This window comes from Emys orbicularis, chromosome 5 (genome assembly GCF_028017835.1).
Source record: "Emys orbicularis isolate rEmyOrb1 chromosome 5, rEmyOrb1.hap1, whole genome shotgun sequence".
Classification (NCBI taxonomy): Eukaryota; Metazoa; Chordata; order Testudines; family Emydidae; genus Emys; species Emys orbicularis.
The window spans coordinates 76050678-76066636 of record NC_088687.1 but is presented as its reverse complement, the minus strand read 5'-3'; the positions used below and the strand labels follow the sequence as shown (position 1 = coordinate 76066636).

Here is a 15959-nt window from a genome sequence, read left to right as displayed (position 1 = left end):
AGCTAACACAATGAACAGTGAAAACTTCCTGTGCAAACAGATTTTGGGTAGAAATCTAGACCTACCATTTAAATACTGGAAAAGAAAAGAAAGACGGTACTCAGCAACTGAAATATAGTCCTTCACCCTTACCTAAACTCAGCCTTTGTATCTGGGATTAGTATTGTAATAAGTGTTTTATAGTGTCTCTGAATGTTTATTTATTTTTATTTTTTGTTTTGTGTCTTTATGTCATTCTTTGTTGCTAATCCAATGAAGCCAGATTTCCACCGAGACTGTGAAAACACTTTGCCATGAATCTCACTGATGTGTACCTTTTGCTGTTATCTCTTAGCAGGATTACACTTCAGATAATAGGGGTCTGGTAAATTTTTCAAGCTCTGCTTAACAGCTGTATTTAGAACTGCATTTCGTTATTCAGTTTTTATATTTTTTGCAGCTTCAGCAGACCACAAAGTCTAGAGGCAGATGCACAGACATCTTATACTCTCTCTCTCGTTGGAGTCCTTTTGTGGATGAGCAGGATGCCAAAGGCAATGAATTAATGAAGCCCTATTATCTGCACTGTGTAATTGGAATACCCTCCTCCCTAAAATTAAAGAGAGTTACTACTGCAGTGACTAAGATAAAAGCAGAATGCAATAACCGAATATCATAGTGAGACTAACGTGAATTGCCTTCAGTTTCATGAAAGAATTACTTTAATCAAGAATTCTACTACTTGCAATACCCAAAACGCTGTTATGTGGGTAACAAAGTGTTCAAAAAGCACTATTCCTTTATCTGTACTGTAAAGGCCAGTCTTATTGAAGTCATATGCACTCAGCCTGAATACTGACGGAATTTAAGACTTTTCAGATGGGATTATGGCCACAAAGGGGCATAAACACTTGCAAATACTGACCTATTTATTAAAACAAGCCTAAATTCTCTTTTACTTTCCATTTTCTTATTTAGTCCATCCACCAATCTTGAGATCTAATAATTCAAAGAACCTATCTAGCTACAATACCTTTGTTACAATTTTCAGGCTTCTATTAAAAAATGGTTACTTACACCTCTACCCCAATATAACGCTGTCCTCGGGAGCCAAAAAAAATCTTACCGCGTTATAGGTGAAACCGCGTTATATTGAACTTGCTTTGATCTACCGAGTGCGCAGCCCCGCCCCCCGGAATGCTGCTTTACCGCGTTATATCTGAATTCGTGTTATATTGGATCAAGTTATATCGGGGTAGAGGTGTACCTTAGATAAACTGTGTCTTTTGAAGATTTGTTGCCCACATGAACAGCATACACATGAGATTGGATTCTTTAGGCCACATCTATGCCCTAGAAGTGTGCATTCATCCATTCAAGGACATAAAAGGCAGTTAGCCCAACCATCCCTCAGATTCCTTTACCAATACACAAACCTGGAGGAGCAGGAATTCTGTAATAACCAGAAAGGAAGGTAGGTCAAGGAATCCAGGTGGACAATGCATCTCGAAGAACCTGTCTTGAAGCTACAGTAACGTTTCAAGTGATTGTCCCCACGGATTCCACTCTTGGTGACTAACAAGCAGTTGTCTATTTGCTTGGAGGTAGGTAGAAGGAGTCCTACTTAAACAATGATTGTGGGACAGCCCTACCAAAGTAGGCATCTGAAGGGACTTTGTTCCTTCTGTCTGCATACTTGGGTGTGGCTGGAGTCTGCCAAAGATCTTCTGCAGTCTCCAACAATTCCTCATTTGTCAGCATTGCTAGCCTGCCATGTGTGGAAGAGTGCAAGCTCTCCAGAAGCATATCATATTTCTCTTGTACCACTTCCAGAAATATCTCCAGAGTCTTTGCCATATGCCTGATGAGGTCCCGGAACTCCTTGAAGTTATCCAATGAGGATAACTTCCTCCTTGGGGAAGGATGAGGAAACTAAAGCAGGGAAAAGTTGTTCCTTCCCTTGTAGATGTTGTTCCATATCATTTTCCTCCTCATGTCACTGTATTTGAGGCTGCACTAGCTGGCCTGCCTAGGTTAGTCTATAGTGCCTCTTTGGGAAGGGCAGTCTAACTTTAGAAAGGGCAGAAATTACAGGCTTATGAGAATATGACTGCACATGCACAGGTACCCAGTAGGGCCAAGGCTGATAAGGGTATAGATACTGGGATGGGGGTACCAAGATGTTCCCTGAGAGTCCCAGGTTGCTTCCTGATTATATTGTGCTACCCAAGTGGGAGAGGGTGGCTATGTAGGAGATGACTCCCTACTGAGTCTCAATGAGGACAAAGAGAAGGAGTATACTTCTTTCCAAAGGGGGTGGGGTGGGAAGGCCATCCTTTCAGGAGTGCTCTGGCTCTGCTGTATTTTCCCTAATTGGGCAGGGGATGATGTTTGTACTGGAGATACCTCCTTCATCTGCTGTACTGATGACTCACATTAACTGGTGGCTTAGCTATCAGCATCCTCACTGACACGGTTATTAATCCTACAGTTAGATCACTCTGTACTTTACTCATACTCTGTACTCATATGCGCTTTAGGTGCTAGTACAGATGGTACCTGCACACCAGGTACCAAGGGGCCAATGATGGAGCAAGGGCAGTCCACATGTTTCGTCAGTACTGAAGATACACGTTTAAAACTCAGTACCAAGGCACCAGATGGACTTATGTCAGGCCTCTGAACTACCCTTTAACTGTTGAGCCAAAGATGAGCAGGTATCTGACTTGCTCGTGTCTGACTTGGTAGGCACTGGAGAGGATAACTTATGCCTCAGCTTATATCTGATGCTAGAATGGAGGCAGACGACCGAGGCCTCTTAGTCAACAGTGTGCAAGTTCAGGGTGAAATATTGGCCCACTGGGGTGCTCATGGAGAGGGACTGATTGGAGAACTGAGGTCTCACTACATCCTTCTTTTTGGCATCTGTGGAGGCTGACATAGAGCATTACATGAGGAATGATTTTAAGAGCTTTCTCAAGCTTTCTGAATCCACTTAGAGAAGTGATATATGAAATATTAGAGAGACAATGTGGGTGAGGTAATATCTTTTATTGAACCAGCTTCTCAGGAATATGTATGGAACATATTCCTCACCTAGGCAAACAAAGGCATCTAGAGTACCTGTTAAGTGGTGTTGAAATTTCTCTTGAGAGAGTCAAGTTTTAAACTCCAGGGATTTCACTTCTTCCATATTGCAAGAGCCCGTGTGTGTGTGTGTGTGCGCGCGCGCGCGCTGCAGGGGTTGAGGCAGGCCCTAAAACCTAAATATCTGACTAAACAAATGTATTTTTGCCAACAGGAAAAAGATTAAAACGAACTAGTTAACACTAACACTGAATACAGAGAAGTAACTGGACACTGTAGGGTTTCTGTCTTGCTGCCACGGATGGTAAGAAAGAAACAAGGGACGGTTGGGCTTGCTCTGCTCTTTATACCCTGTTTCTGGAGGGTGGGAGAGGAGCACAGGCAAGGACATATAGAACACAGGTGCAGACCCAAACACACACTGCAGGTCGTAAGAATCTGATTTCATGTGCACGGGCCATATGCACACCAAGAATGGAATCCATGAAGATGTGGACAATAACTCAAAGAAGAACATTGACATACACCATCTTTTCTACACTAACATTGTTTTCAATCTCCCTGCGTAGCCATATAAATCTTTTAATTACCCCTCCACCTTTATCAATAGGCATTCTGTATATTAACATATCTATTAGAAGATATAGATTTTAACTGACATTTACTCTCCATTATTGAAGAACTAAAACTTCAAAGGGATTAAACAACATTTTTGCTTTATTGAGCCACTTAAGTTTATGGAACTGGTTAATGTACTAAGATTATTTATAAAGCCAGTCCTCTGTTTCCAGAAAAATGTACTGCTTTTTCCTCTTGTACAAAATTCATAAACATGATTATAAATGAAAGAATTGCATTAGCTTTAAGATCAATTTAAATGAAAAACTCCAGCTGAACTTTCCTTAAGCCAAATGTGAAGTATTCACTATAAACAACTTCAGCGACATGCTATTGCTTCCACAGCACAGTGGAAGAAGTGTATTTTTTTTTGCAAAGGTCCAACTTTAATCAAGGCACTACAGGAAAAACTAGTCAAAAGTGGATCAAATTATGTCACCAAGTATGCCAAAATCTCCCCCTCTCTTGCATTTGTGCATGCACCTTTGGGGATTTTTGGATAATATTTAAGTTTTGCATGTTACACTTTTCATAATAGTCATACTGTTACCCTGGGCCTCTAGAATTCTGTTGCACTTAAGTGCCTAACTCTGCAGCAAGCATAAGGAAACTATGGCTTATTTTTTTTGCTTTTGCAATAGTTTGTCATTTATTCAACCAAGTATATAGCACATCTGCAGTCCAGTAGCTTAGGATCCACCTTCCCTTGTAACAAGCTGTTGTTTTTTCCATTTACTGACTCCTGTGGAGATACTGTGCCCAGGAGTCACATAGACACTAACATTATACTCTTGCGCACAAGTACTTTCCCAAGTGAAACTGAAAAGGAACATACATGAAATGTGCCTGTTCAGTTTCACACTGCAGGGGGTGTTGCTCGGGAAATGCTTGTGTACAGAAGCTCTAAGCTAATCAAATGCCTGTTCTGAGGCTGGCAAGACACCAAATAGTGGGAGAAGAGAAAAAGACAGCTTTGGGAGGTAGGAAAGAGAATAAAAATCAGGCCCCAAGAACTTTTCCCCTAGCTTTCTTACCCCATACAATAGCTCAGAGAACCGTCATAAAAGTTAGTTAAAATGCTCCTCCTCCCTGTTCCACAAGTTATAGAATACTGAAAAGGGGATATCAAAGTCAAATTACATTAGTGAAATAACTTAAAATCCATATTTGGCTCTGGATTTGGACAATATATCATATTACAGAATTCTTGCACCCTCACTGCGAAGCTGGTATTTAATGGTTACAAAATTATAGTGTTTATGCCTGCTGTTTACATGGACCTTGTCATCAGTCCTAAACCGGATATGTATTTCCAAGTCACCTGTGATGTTAAAGCATTGCTAAAGAGAGAAAAGGACTGTAGCGGGGCAGTTACCCCACTCCAGAGAGAAAAGGCTAAGCTGATTGGGGAAGCAACCACAGCTGGCCCTATAAAAGGGCTGTGAGTCAGGAGCTAAGTCAGTCTCTCTCTAGCTGTAGAGAGAGAAGGACCTGGCTGCCTGGGAGAGAAGGGGACCTGAGTAGAGTAGTGCTGGGGAAAGGCAAGAGGAGCTGGGAGCGCCAGCCAGGTAACTCCCCAGGCTGCAGGCCCTGTGCAAGGCCTAAAGAGGTGTAGCCTGGGGTTAGGCAAAGGCAGCAGGTCCAAAACCCCCTTGCCAGTGATGAGTGGTTTACAGACTGCAGTCTGCCCCAGTGAGCGGGGGCTAGCTGATGACCGGAAGTAGCCACTGAGGCAAGGTGGGTGTAGAGGGTGGGGGTTCCCCTGGGAGGGGAGATCCAGAGCTGGGGTACTGTGGAGGGCAGAACCCCAGGGAAAGGGGTCCGGGAGGGACACAGAGCCAGCGGCAGGCGAGACAGTGGCCTGCAGAGGGCGTTCTGAAGCTGATGAAGAGCTAATTTCCAGAACAACCAGCAGGAGGCGCCACGCCGGCGAGTCATTGCTTCGCTTCAAGGACAAATAACTTTATCAGTAACAAACTGAGTGAAGTATATCTTGATTTGCAACTACTTACACAAATGACTGGTGATACCAAGGAAAACTGAATGTGCAATAACTGTTGTATTAAATACTGAATATTTTCATTATGACATTGTACATTCAACAGATTATTAAAATACTGAATCCATTCACTAGGGAGAAGAGTAACTTATTTGTGCAAATGAGGCAAATCATCTCAGGCTGTACCTGTAATAACATTTTGTGTGAAATCTCTCAGCACTTCAGCTGCACTTGGGGTAGTGCTACAGTAGAAAATGCACAAGCATTTTATCACTGTGTAATCTGACCCTGCTCAGGTCTAGATGACAATGTGGGAAGAACTGCAGTGCTTTCTCTTAGTACTGAGCTACTACTAACGAGAGTGCTAGTATAGAACGAGTAGTGCCACTTCTTATCACTACCTCTCTGTACTTGCACTGAGAAGAGGGCAGTGGTAAAAATACCAGTGTCTTTCTACCTTAGTGCTCTCACTGTTACCAACACTGGTGAAGCTGCACTATTGATAGATTTCCCATAAGAGATATGTAAATAATACCTAGTTGTAAAGTATCCTGCCTCCAACATAGGCCCCTATCCTAATGCTTCAGAGAAAAGTGAAACCCACAGAAGTGTCCCAAGTCAATTGTGAAATGCTGAACAGCTGCAAAGGGTGATATTAGTATCTATACGTACGTCTACTGTTCAATAAAACACCTGCAGCTGAACCAGGTAACAGACTTTAAGGCCAGAAGGGATTGTCATGCTCATCTAGTCTGACCTCCTGCACATTGTAGGCCACAGCATCTCACCCACCCACTCCTGTAAGCAGGTCTGTAACCTCTGGCTGAGTTACTGAAGTTCTCAAATCTTCATTCAAAGATTTCAAGTTACACAGAATCCACCACTTACTCTAGTTCAAACAGCAAGTGACCTGTTCCTCACGCTGCAGAGAAAGGCAAAAAAAAAAAAAAAAAACCACCATCAGTGTCTCTGCCAATCTGACGTGGGGGAAAATTCCTTCCCAAATATGGCAGCCGGTATACCCTGACCATATGGGCAAAACCCACCAGCCAGACACCTGGGAAAAATTCTCGGTAGTAACTCTGAGTCCTGCCCCTTCAATGTCTCATCTCTGGCTGTTGAAGATATTTGCTAATAAAAGTCATGACTGTCTACAATGGCAAATGGCCCAATCTCAACCCAGAAACATCAGTATTCTATCAGCTTTGTCAACAGGAATAACCTATTTCTTAGTGCGCACACTCAAAATTTGACACTATTTAATTAAATGATTTGGAATGTGTATTCAATCTGACTAGGTATCTACCATACCCTGCCATTAGCACACACATGCACAGATCATAATTTCTATATTGACTCTGTGGTGGAATTTCTAACAACAATTACCAGAACTGTTTACATTCTTGTGGTCATCATGATGTATAAGCACAAGTTCATTCAAAATATCTAATTGCCTCTTACCCTGTGTAATCCACATCTCTAGGATAGTTTAACAAGCGAAGTCCTTGTTCTAGCTTGCGTAAACTTCCTTTTAAGTCTCCGGTTGCCATTATTTCACACACTATTCTTCTTTTAGATTTTGGGACAAGTTTAATACAGGATATTCTCTTTCTTAAAAAGAAAAAAACAGACATGACAATTATAAACTGCAATAGGATTACCAGTGAAGTCCATGTTTTTTTTTCCCCGAGACACTGTCTTATTTCTGACATTCTATAACATTTCCCAATATGCTATTAAGCCAAGGTACCGCACAAATTAATGTCTATGTACTTCCTCATTCAAACTAAAAAGCATGGAATATATAGGTCAGTCAGTAAACTAGAATTATTACTGCTAGAAAGGGAAATCAGAGTTCAAATTCCATAGTTGGGTTATTGCTTCCTAAATAGCTTGCTCAGGTGGAACAAAGACCTGTGTTTTACTCAATGTCAGGTAGTCATATCATTATGGTCTGAAGACAGCTCTATACAACCAGCTTATGGGATCTGGATGAATCTTTATTTCAAGGAAACAAAGGTGAGAGTATTATAAGGGGAAGTGTGTAAAGCAAAAAACACTATATAAAAGCTTATATAAATGCTGCATAAGCCCTGAAAAAGCATACTTAACTGTAATAAAAATACAAAAAGGTGTTGCAGACACCAGTTCTGTGGCCATTAGGGGATGGAGTTTAAACTCAGTTTGGGGAAATATGTAGAAAGGCAGAGAAAGAAACTAGGTGAACAAAAAAAAAATCTTTTGCATGAATGTCTCAAGTCTTACTTTAACTTAGAAATATTTTTCCCTTAAGGTTTAAAGAAAATCCAACCATTTAAGTTATGAATGTGTCTAAAAAAAACCAAACAAAACCAAACCTCCAGTGTTTTCCGTGCTCTGAAGACTATTCTGATGCCTTTTCACAATCTGATAAATTCAGAACAATTAAGACTAAAATCTTCAGACTTGACATGTCAGTAGTACTCAGTGAGGAATATGCACTATACTATCATAAATTTTGGGGGAAATAGTAAAGTTAGCTCTAAACTAGCCCTAGTGGGGGAAAATATCTTTTGCATTAAGACCAGTGTAGGTATTAAACAGACCATAATCAATTCTGTAGCAACTCAAGACCAAATACTTTAAAAACAATAAAATAGAAAATTACTGACCCGTGTAACAAGCAGTTCATCCACAAAATAAATTGCTATTCATGCAGCACGTCAACCTTTCTAGCATATTTTGGATACTGGTATATATCAATCAGGAGAGTCCAACTGACACAAAAAACATCTGCATGACAACAAAAAGACTACCCTGATTTGTAGCAAGGCTTGTATTCCATCTCAGGATGAGTCTACACTGCAGTTAAAAACCCGTAGTTGGACCATGCCAGCTATCACAGGCTTAGGCTATGGGGCTGTTTAGTCATGGTGTAAATGTTTGGGCTTGGGCTGCAGGCCAGGCTCTGGGACCCTGTGAGGTCAGACCCTTGAGACAATTGTTGATCATGTCTCCACTAGGGTAATGAAGGTACAAGGGTATTTTGAGGAGAAACACGAGTGCTGCTGACAGATATTCCATAGGAATATGCCCCAGCCATGAGATTTGTTTTTTAAACAATCAGAGGTGCCCATTCCAGGAGAGGACCATATCCACTTTGGATCAATTCACTAGCCCTGACCTATTGTGCAACATTTTACAGAATTTTACAAAACAGAACAAGTTTTCACAGATACTTGTTTTTGCAAAAGTTTCCCATTCAGGTCCAGTAATATCCATGCATAGAAACTCTGATAATTCCAATTTGTATCCCAAAGGGAAAAAATTCTTACTAATCTAATTCTCTTTCTTGACCCCACCCACACCCCCTTCTTTCCCCCACCCCCTTCTTCTTTTGGGGGATTGTCCCAGAGGAAGAACTAGGCTTGTGACAACCTGAAAGTGTCTCAAATATCCTGGGGGTAAATATCCTGTCTTTTCCTCCTGGTCCTTGGGTTCCAACACCAACAGCTGACCCTCCTTCCAGGTGGAGGAACAGAAGAAATAGAAATAGAAATTAATGGAGATATCCCATCTCCTAGAACTGGAAGGGACCTTGAAAGGTCATCGAGTCCAGCCCCCTGCCTTCACTAGCAGGACCAAGTACTGATTTTGCCCCAGATCCCCAAGTGGCCCCCTCGAGGATTGAACTCACAACCCTGGGCTTAGCAGGCCAATACTCAAACCACTGAGCTATCCCTCCCCCAGAAGTTCTCCTGTCTTTTTCTTTCCCTCCTATAGATCTCCTAAGATTCAAGACATTAGGCTCCCGTGATTCTGATGAAGAGACAGAAGATCCTATGGCAAGATTTAGGTTTGTGTTTTCTGGCCACCCGAGCCTTGGCCAGTTTCTCATTGCCAGTCTGACTCCAATAAAGAGATTTGGAACACCAGGAAAGATATGCCAGCTTCTTCCTGATTTTGAGAGGAAAGTGGGGAATCTCTCCCCTTTCTGATGGGCTCCCTTTTCTTCTTTCCTTCCAGCTATGTGGGTATTCAAGAAAAGGAAGAAAAATCTGTGGGTCTCATTGGAAGAGCTACCTGAAAAAGGTGGACACACTTCTCCTTTTTGATTTAGTCTCTATTTCCTTGAAAGGGTCACTCCACAACACCATGGAGAGGTTCAGAGTAGGTGTTTTTTCACTGGTTGTGTTGGAGGAACAGAACTGCCCTGGCCCCTGAAAGTACATTCTATAAATTGGTAACCTTCAACCAAGGAGGACTTTTAAAAATTCAGTTAAGGAGGGCCTTCTTTGAAATTAGGCCAAACCACTGGAGAAGAGGAAGCAGGAATGAGCTAAATGAATAAACAGATAGGCCCTTTAATGCCATCCTATTGCTTTTGCTGGGTCCAAACTGTTTTTAAGTCCATCCCTTCACAGCTGGGATTTGGAAAGCAGGTTGGGGGGGACCATGAGGGATTATAGTCAGCAGCAGCAACTTGCTGATGTGAGCATGGATGGTTCTGCAACATTCCAAACTGGCACAGCTGTTTTGTGCACCTTTCAGCAATTCTCCACCTTAGAAGACTGCTCTGAGTGCACTTGGCTCCACTGTAGCCTGATCAAAAGGGGGCTTCGGCAATAACTGGATAGTTGAGCCTCAGAAGATAGGCCTGGCTTACTCACCACAGAAAGTGGGATATCTCCATCTACACGTTCCATAAAGGAAGAATGGGAGATAAAGATCTTTCCTTGTTGTTTGTCCGCCACATTAGCGCTCTCAGCAGTGCTGCAGGGGCAGTAATTGCTGCAAAGCCTCAACAAGAGCAAGACTAGGAGCAAAAAAAAGAAAAAAAAAGAAAAAAGCTTTCTTACAAACCTGGAACCAGACCATGCAGTTCTGAAAGGACCAAATGTATTGAATTAAGTACTTTTCTTGGCTTCAGTTTCTGTTCTGCATCGTCTTAAAAAGCCCGTTTAGACCTGAGAAGGCAACGCAAAACTGCTGGGTATTTCAGGGTCACTCCCACCCTGCATGTGACAGGTCTGGCTCTGATGCCCAAGCTGTAAGCAAACTGACAACTTACTGTTTAAGATCTGTGAACCTTCCTTCCCAGAAGAAACTAAGGCTTGTATTAGTTTCACTCAGTCTGATCTGCAGCAGAGATTCCGACAGAGAAAAATGCCTGTCTTGCAGAGAAGATCCATTAGCAAACTGACAAGATTCCTCTATCAGTGCTTCATGAAAAGGTTTCATTAGCAAAAGAGTGAGGCAGGTTTCCAAGAGATAATTAGTTCAAAGAAAATTCTGAAAATATGCAGTGCCAAATTACAGAAGATGGCATTTCCCCCCGTTTGCTTGTTTACTACTGTATAGGTTTCAATCAGCATGGCAAGTTCTATATAAAACTGTATGCAACTTCCCCGGGAACTACAAATACAACAGAACCTCACTAATTCATGTAATGAGAGGGAGATTATTTGCAATTTAGAAAGTAAGCAAATCAATGAAAGGGTTTGGGGGTGGGGGGTAGGACATTTTAAAAAAGAGTAATTTTAATTAGTAACAATACATATTCTGCAGTACATTTGTTAAAGCAGGATTTGAAAAATCCACTAGTTGAGACCTCAGTGAGTGAAAAGATCCATATGATACATTTCTGCAGAATCTAAGCTTTAATTAGAAGAATATGTTTCTAGTCCTTTTAGAAGCTTTTCACCATAACAAACATGGACTCAGTGTAGAATGATATAGTGCTGTAGCCCTGAATCTGGAAACAGGCAGTCTCAGTGCCTCTTCGTGTGCTTAATAGCTTTGCCAAGCAGGTGAACGGTAACTTTAGAATCATAGAATATCAGCGTTGGAAGGGACCTCAGGAGGTCATCTAGTCCAACCTCCTGCTCAAATCAGGACCTAATCCCCAACTAAATCATCCCAGCCAGGGCTTTGTCAAGCCTGACTTAAACCTCTAAGGAAGGAGATTCCACCACCTCCCTAGGTAACCCATTCTAGTGCTTCACCACCCTCCTAGTGAAAAAGTGTTTCCTAATATCCAACCTAAACCTCCCCCACTGCAACTTGAGACCATTACTCCTTGTTCTATCATCTGGTACCACTGAGAACACAGATTCTTTAATAAGAATCTGATCAGTTTCACAGCTATTTAGAACCTCATGCACAACAGTGACACTTTTAAGAACCATACGCAACTTGGGCAAACTATAGGTAGCACCACAGGCAGGAACTAGAGTTATGACCCAGGAGGACCATCCTCTCCTTCCCCCTGAAAAAAATAGGCTGGGAGCTTTGGGGCAGCAGTCCTCTTTCCCTCTTTGCACCATCCAGAAAATTCTGGGAGAAGACAAAAGTAACAAGGACCTCTTTCCGACCACAATGGCCAGGAAGGTGAGTTAGGGTAAAGTAGTTAAAATCTTCCCCTCATGCCCTACCTGTAATTACCTGTAGCCCCTGGAGGGAATGGAAAAGGAGATGCAGATTCAAATTTCAGACTTACCAGTAACCAGAGGCTACTGGGAGAGATGGAGGTCCCCCTAAGTAAGGTCTAGAGACAGCACACTAACAAAAATTCTAGGACCTGATGGGGCAGAAAAGCTGAGATTCCTAGCAAGGGTGGTGCTGCTTCAACACATTCTTCTCTGTTTTTTGTTTGTTTAACTCCAGCAGCTAGTATGTCTGGTCATTTTTTTCAAAACCTGAGTAAAAGTAGTGAAATTTCTGCAATAAGACTTTACACTACAGCAACCTATTAAATTCTTGCTAAAAATTAGGGAGAGTGCCTGTCACAGCCCTGGCTGAGTTTCCCCATCATGATCAGAAAAGAGACTGCTGTACTGGACCCAACCTTTGGATATGGCCTCCTAGGTCTGAGCAACATCCTCGCAATCTCTAAATCCAGCCTCTCTGGCACACTCCGGGGGTACAGACCCCTGTCTAGTAGCCCTCCTAGGGATATGGGACCCCATAGTCTAGCTGCCCTAGGCCCAAAGACCAGTACTGACGCCACAAGCCCGCCTGATAGTTTTATTATGCTGTCCCCAGAGCTCCACCCTCACGGGTATCTGGTTTACAATTTAACTCCTCAGGGACGACAAGACAGTTAAAGCAAGTAACAGACTTTGCATAGGAACTTAACTATTCACTTTACTTAGAGGCAAGCTCACGAGTTACAGATCTAAGCAAAAACAACAAACAGCTGCACTCATGACCCTCCCTCAGTTTCATCTTTCCTATGAGGCTTTTGGGTCTCGGTGAGTGTCCTTCAGATCCTCCTGACCCATCTCCTCCTGCTCAATCGTCTCTTCTTAGCAATAGTCTCCCTTTTGCACACAAGCCCTCATGCATATAAGTAGTTTTGATCATGAGTCCCGCTGTGAGGTCCCAATGTCCCAGCCATGCTGAACTCACATGAACAGTCCCCTTTGTTTCAGAGGAGAGATGGAGCCAATTGAGTCAGGAGCAAGTCAGACCTTGGGAGCAAGCGGGATGTCTCATTAAGTGTTTTCTCATCTTGGGGAGAGCTTCAACTCCTCCTTCTCTTGTTATACATTACAACCAGGCTATATGTACACCAGTTTAAACTAGCTCTTACATAACACAAAGTAGAGTCATATAAAAAATGGAGGTTCTAATCTACAATGTGGGGTACAATCATAATTTTGTTTTGAGAGTATAATTTAAGTTAACAAGATGACAGTTTCCCACTGCCATTTCCACATTGGAACTACAGAATGTGGGGGGGGGGGGGAAGTGTTGAAAACAAGTTACACTAGCAGAGTTTTAGACATTTATGGGAAGTTAAAGAGCCCATTAAAATAATGGAGTAAGTAGTCAAAAGATCCCTTAAACACATGACACCCCTACATTTTAATGAAAATTCCTTGTGTTTATATAGGGTCCATAGGTCCATTTTACATGGAATACCAATACTGCCAGTTTGTACAAAAAATGGTTCTTGAGATCAAAAAGACAAAGAGGAGAGACCTATTCAATATGACTAACAGAGTTCTCATTGAAGAATTACACCCCCAACAGAGGAGGAAGCCAACTGCTGTTTTTATACTTAGGCAATGTCAACTGCAAAAAAAGGTGGTGTTTGTACTGTGGAATAACTAATGTACATTAGCTATCCTGCTGTAAAATCCTATAGGAAACAAGGTACCTGTAGTTTTTAAATCACAAAGTACCTAGGTGACATCAATACAATATCCCCACCCATTGAAGAAATATGTAAACTTCCTTCCAATGCCTGTAACAGAAAAATAGCAGTGGCATTCAGTCAGTGTGGCTCTTTCTAAACAAGCTACAATTTAGCCCTTCCATTTTTCTCACCCTACTTCCCATTTTTGCACCATTTAAATACCGAGGGCATTAGCTTCCAATAAAACGTTTCCTTTTGCAGGGATAGGAAAAAGGATCATTCTCTGCCACATACTGTATACACAGCAATAGATCCATAAACATTTGAACTTGGAGATCAACACACAAAGTTGTGCCTTATACAGTGGTTACATATTGTTATTGTAAAAGATACTCATTAACTCTCGACAGTAACAAACTGCCAATAATTGTCTCATCCCATGCAGTTTTAAACAATCATTTAAGTGATGAAGCAGCAACAGGAACAGTTCTACTGATTTATACCAATGGCAAGTAGCAGCATTAAATTGCTATCCTTAGCTCTGAGGTACAGGTGAGATGATTATAACTAGAGCCCTACCAAATCCACAGTCATAAAAAACGCATCACGGACCATGAAATCTGGTCTCCGCCCATGAAGTCTGGTCTTTTGTGTGCTTTTACCCTATACTATGCAGATTTCACAGGGGAGATCAGCATTTCTTAAATTGGGGGTCCTGACCCAAAATGGAGTTGCAGGGGTCACAAGATTATTTTAGGGGGATTGCAGTATTGCCACCCTTACTTCTGCACTGCCTTCAGATCTGGGCGGCTGGAAAGCGGCATCAGCTGTTAGCTGGGCGCCCAGATCTAAAGCTAGTGCCCTGCCAGCAGCAGCGTAGAAGTAAGGGTAGCAATACTATACCTAGCCATCCTTCCTTCTGCACTGCTGCTGGCGGCGGCGCTGCCTTCAGAGCTGGGCTCCCGGCCAGCCGCTGCCGCTCTCCAGTTGCCCAGCTCTGAAGGCAGCCCACAGCAATACAGAAGTAATGGTAACAGTACCGCAACCCCCTCCCCACAAAACCTTGTAACCCCCTCCACAACTCCTTTATGGGTCAGGACCCCTGAAATTACAACACTGTGACATTTCAGATTTAAACAGCTGAAATCATGAAATTTACGATTTTTTAAATCCTATGACCATAAAATTGACCAAAATGGCCCCTGAATTTGGTAGGATCCTAATTATAACACTCTTCTATTTCACTATCTGGCAGAAGCATCCAGGCGGTTGTGACCAGAGACCTCCCAAAATGGTCAGCAGCCCCAGGAGTCTGTTTTCCCCACAGGAGACTCAGCAAAGCAAAGGGGGGCAAGGCGCACGTGTTGCCCTTTTTCTGCCTTGCAAGTCCTCAGGAAGCTGCAGTGACCCCGGGGTCGGGTAGTGTCCCGCTCCGGAGGTGCTGATGTAAGTCCGGGAGAAGCAGGGCCTCCAGGCCGGTGCTTCGCAGCTGGAGAGAAGCACAAGGGAAGTGCTCAGCCCCTCTCTCACTCTGGGCCACTTTACACGGAAGCGAGCAGAGTACTCTACAGAAAATCCGGGGCCCGGCCCTGACCTCCGCGGGGGAAAGAGACTCGGCGGCCGCGCGGAACAGAGCCTGTCCCGCCCCAGGGAAGATGCACAGAAAACTCCCCCCCCCCCGAGTCTCGGTATGGGGGAGGGGCAAAGACTGAAACAGACACGGACCAGCGGGGCGGGCAGGATCAGGAAACCGGGGACGAGGGGTCGCAAACAGAGAAAGCTCCCCCCCTTTCTCCGACTCCCCCATAGCGATTCTCCGCTCGCCTATACTCAACGCCCGCACCCACCTGGGCCTCCCGGCGGCAGTTTGTATTTTACCGGCAATTCAAGCCCAGCCGCGGGAACCGCCCCCCACCTCGTCTCCCGATTCGCATTAGCAGATTCATCGCTCGCTCTCCGCCGCCTACCTGCCATAGAGCGCCCGGGTCAGCTCCACAGCGAAGCCCTGTTGCCGGGCGACTCCCACTTGCGGGCGGGGCGGGGCGGGACAGGACAGGGAAGATTACTGAGCCCTGGGCACTAGCCAGGCTCGGCTCGTGCAGAATCTGCCGACACAAATCTGCAAGTAGTTTCCGCTTCCGGGAAGTCTCGCGG

At 43.4% G+C, this 15959-nt stretch overlaps 1 protein-coding gene across 1 annotated transcript in view; it reads right to left on the bottom strand.

Moving 5' to 3' along the window:
• Positions 1–15843, bottom strand: part of CEP44 (centrosomal protein 44) — a 40782-nt gene extending 24939 nt beyond the window's left edge. Inside the window, exons 1-2 of the mRNA XM_065405418.1 lie at positions 15773–15843; positions 7145–7294 (exon numbers count right to left, since the gene is read on the bottom strand). Of these exons, the coding sequence (XP_065261490.1) occupies positions 7145–7233 (89 nt within the window). The 5' untranslated portion in view covers positions 7234–7294; positions 15773–15843. The remainder of the gene's footprint in view (positions 1–7144; positions 7295–15772) is intronic.
• Between the last annotated feature and the right edge of the window lie 116 nt (positions 15844–15959).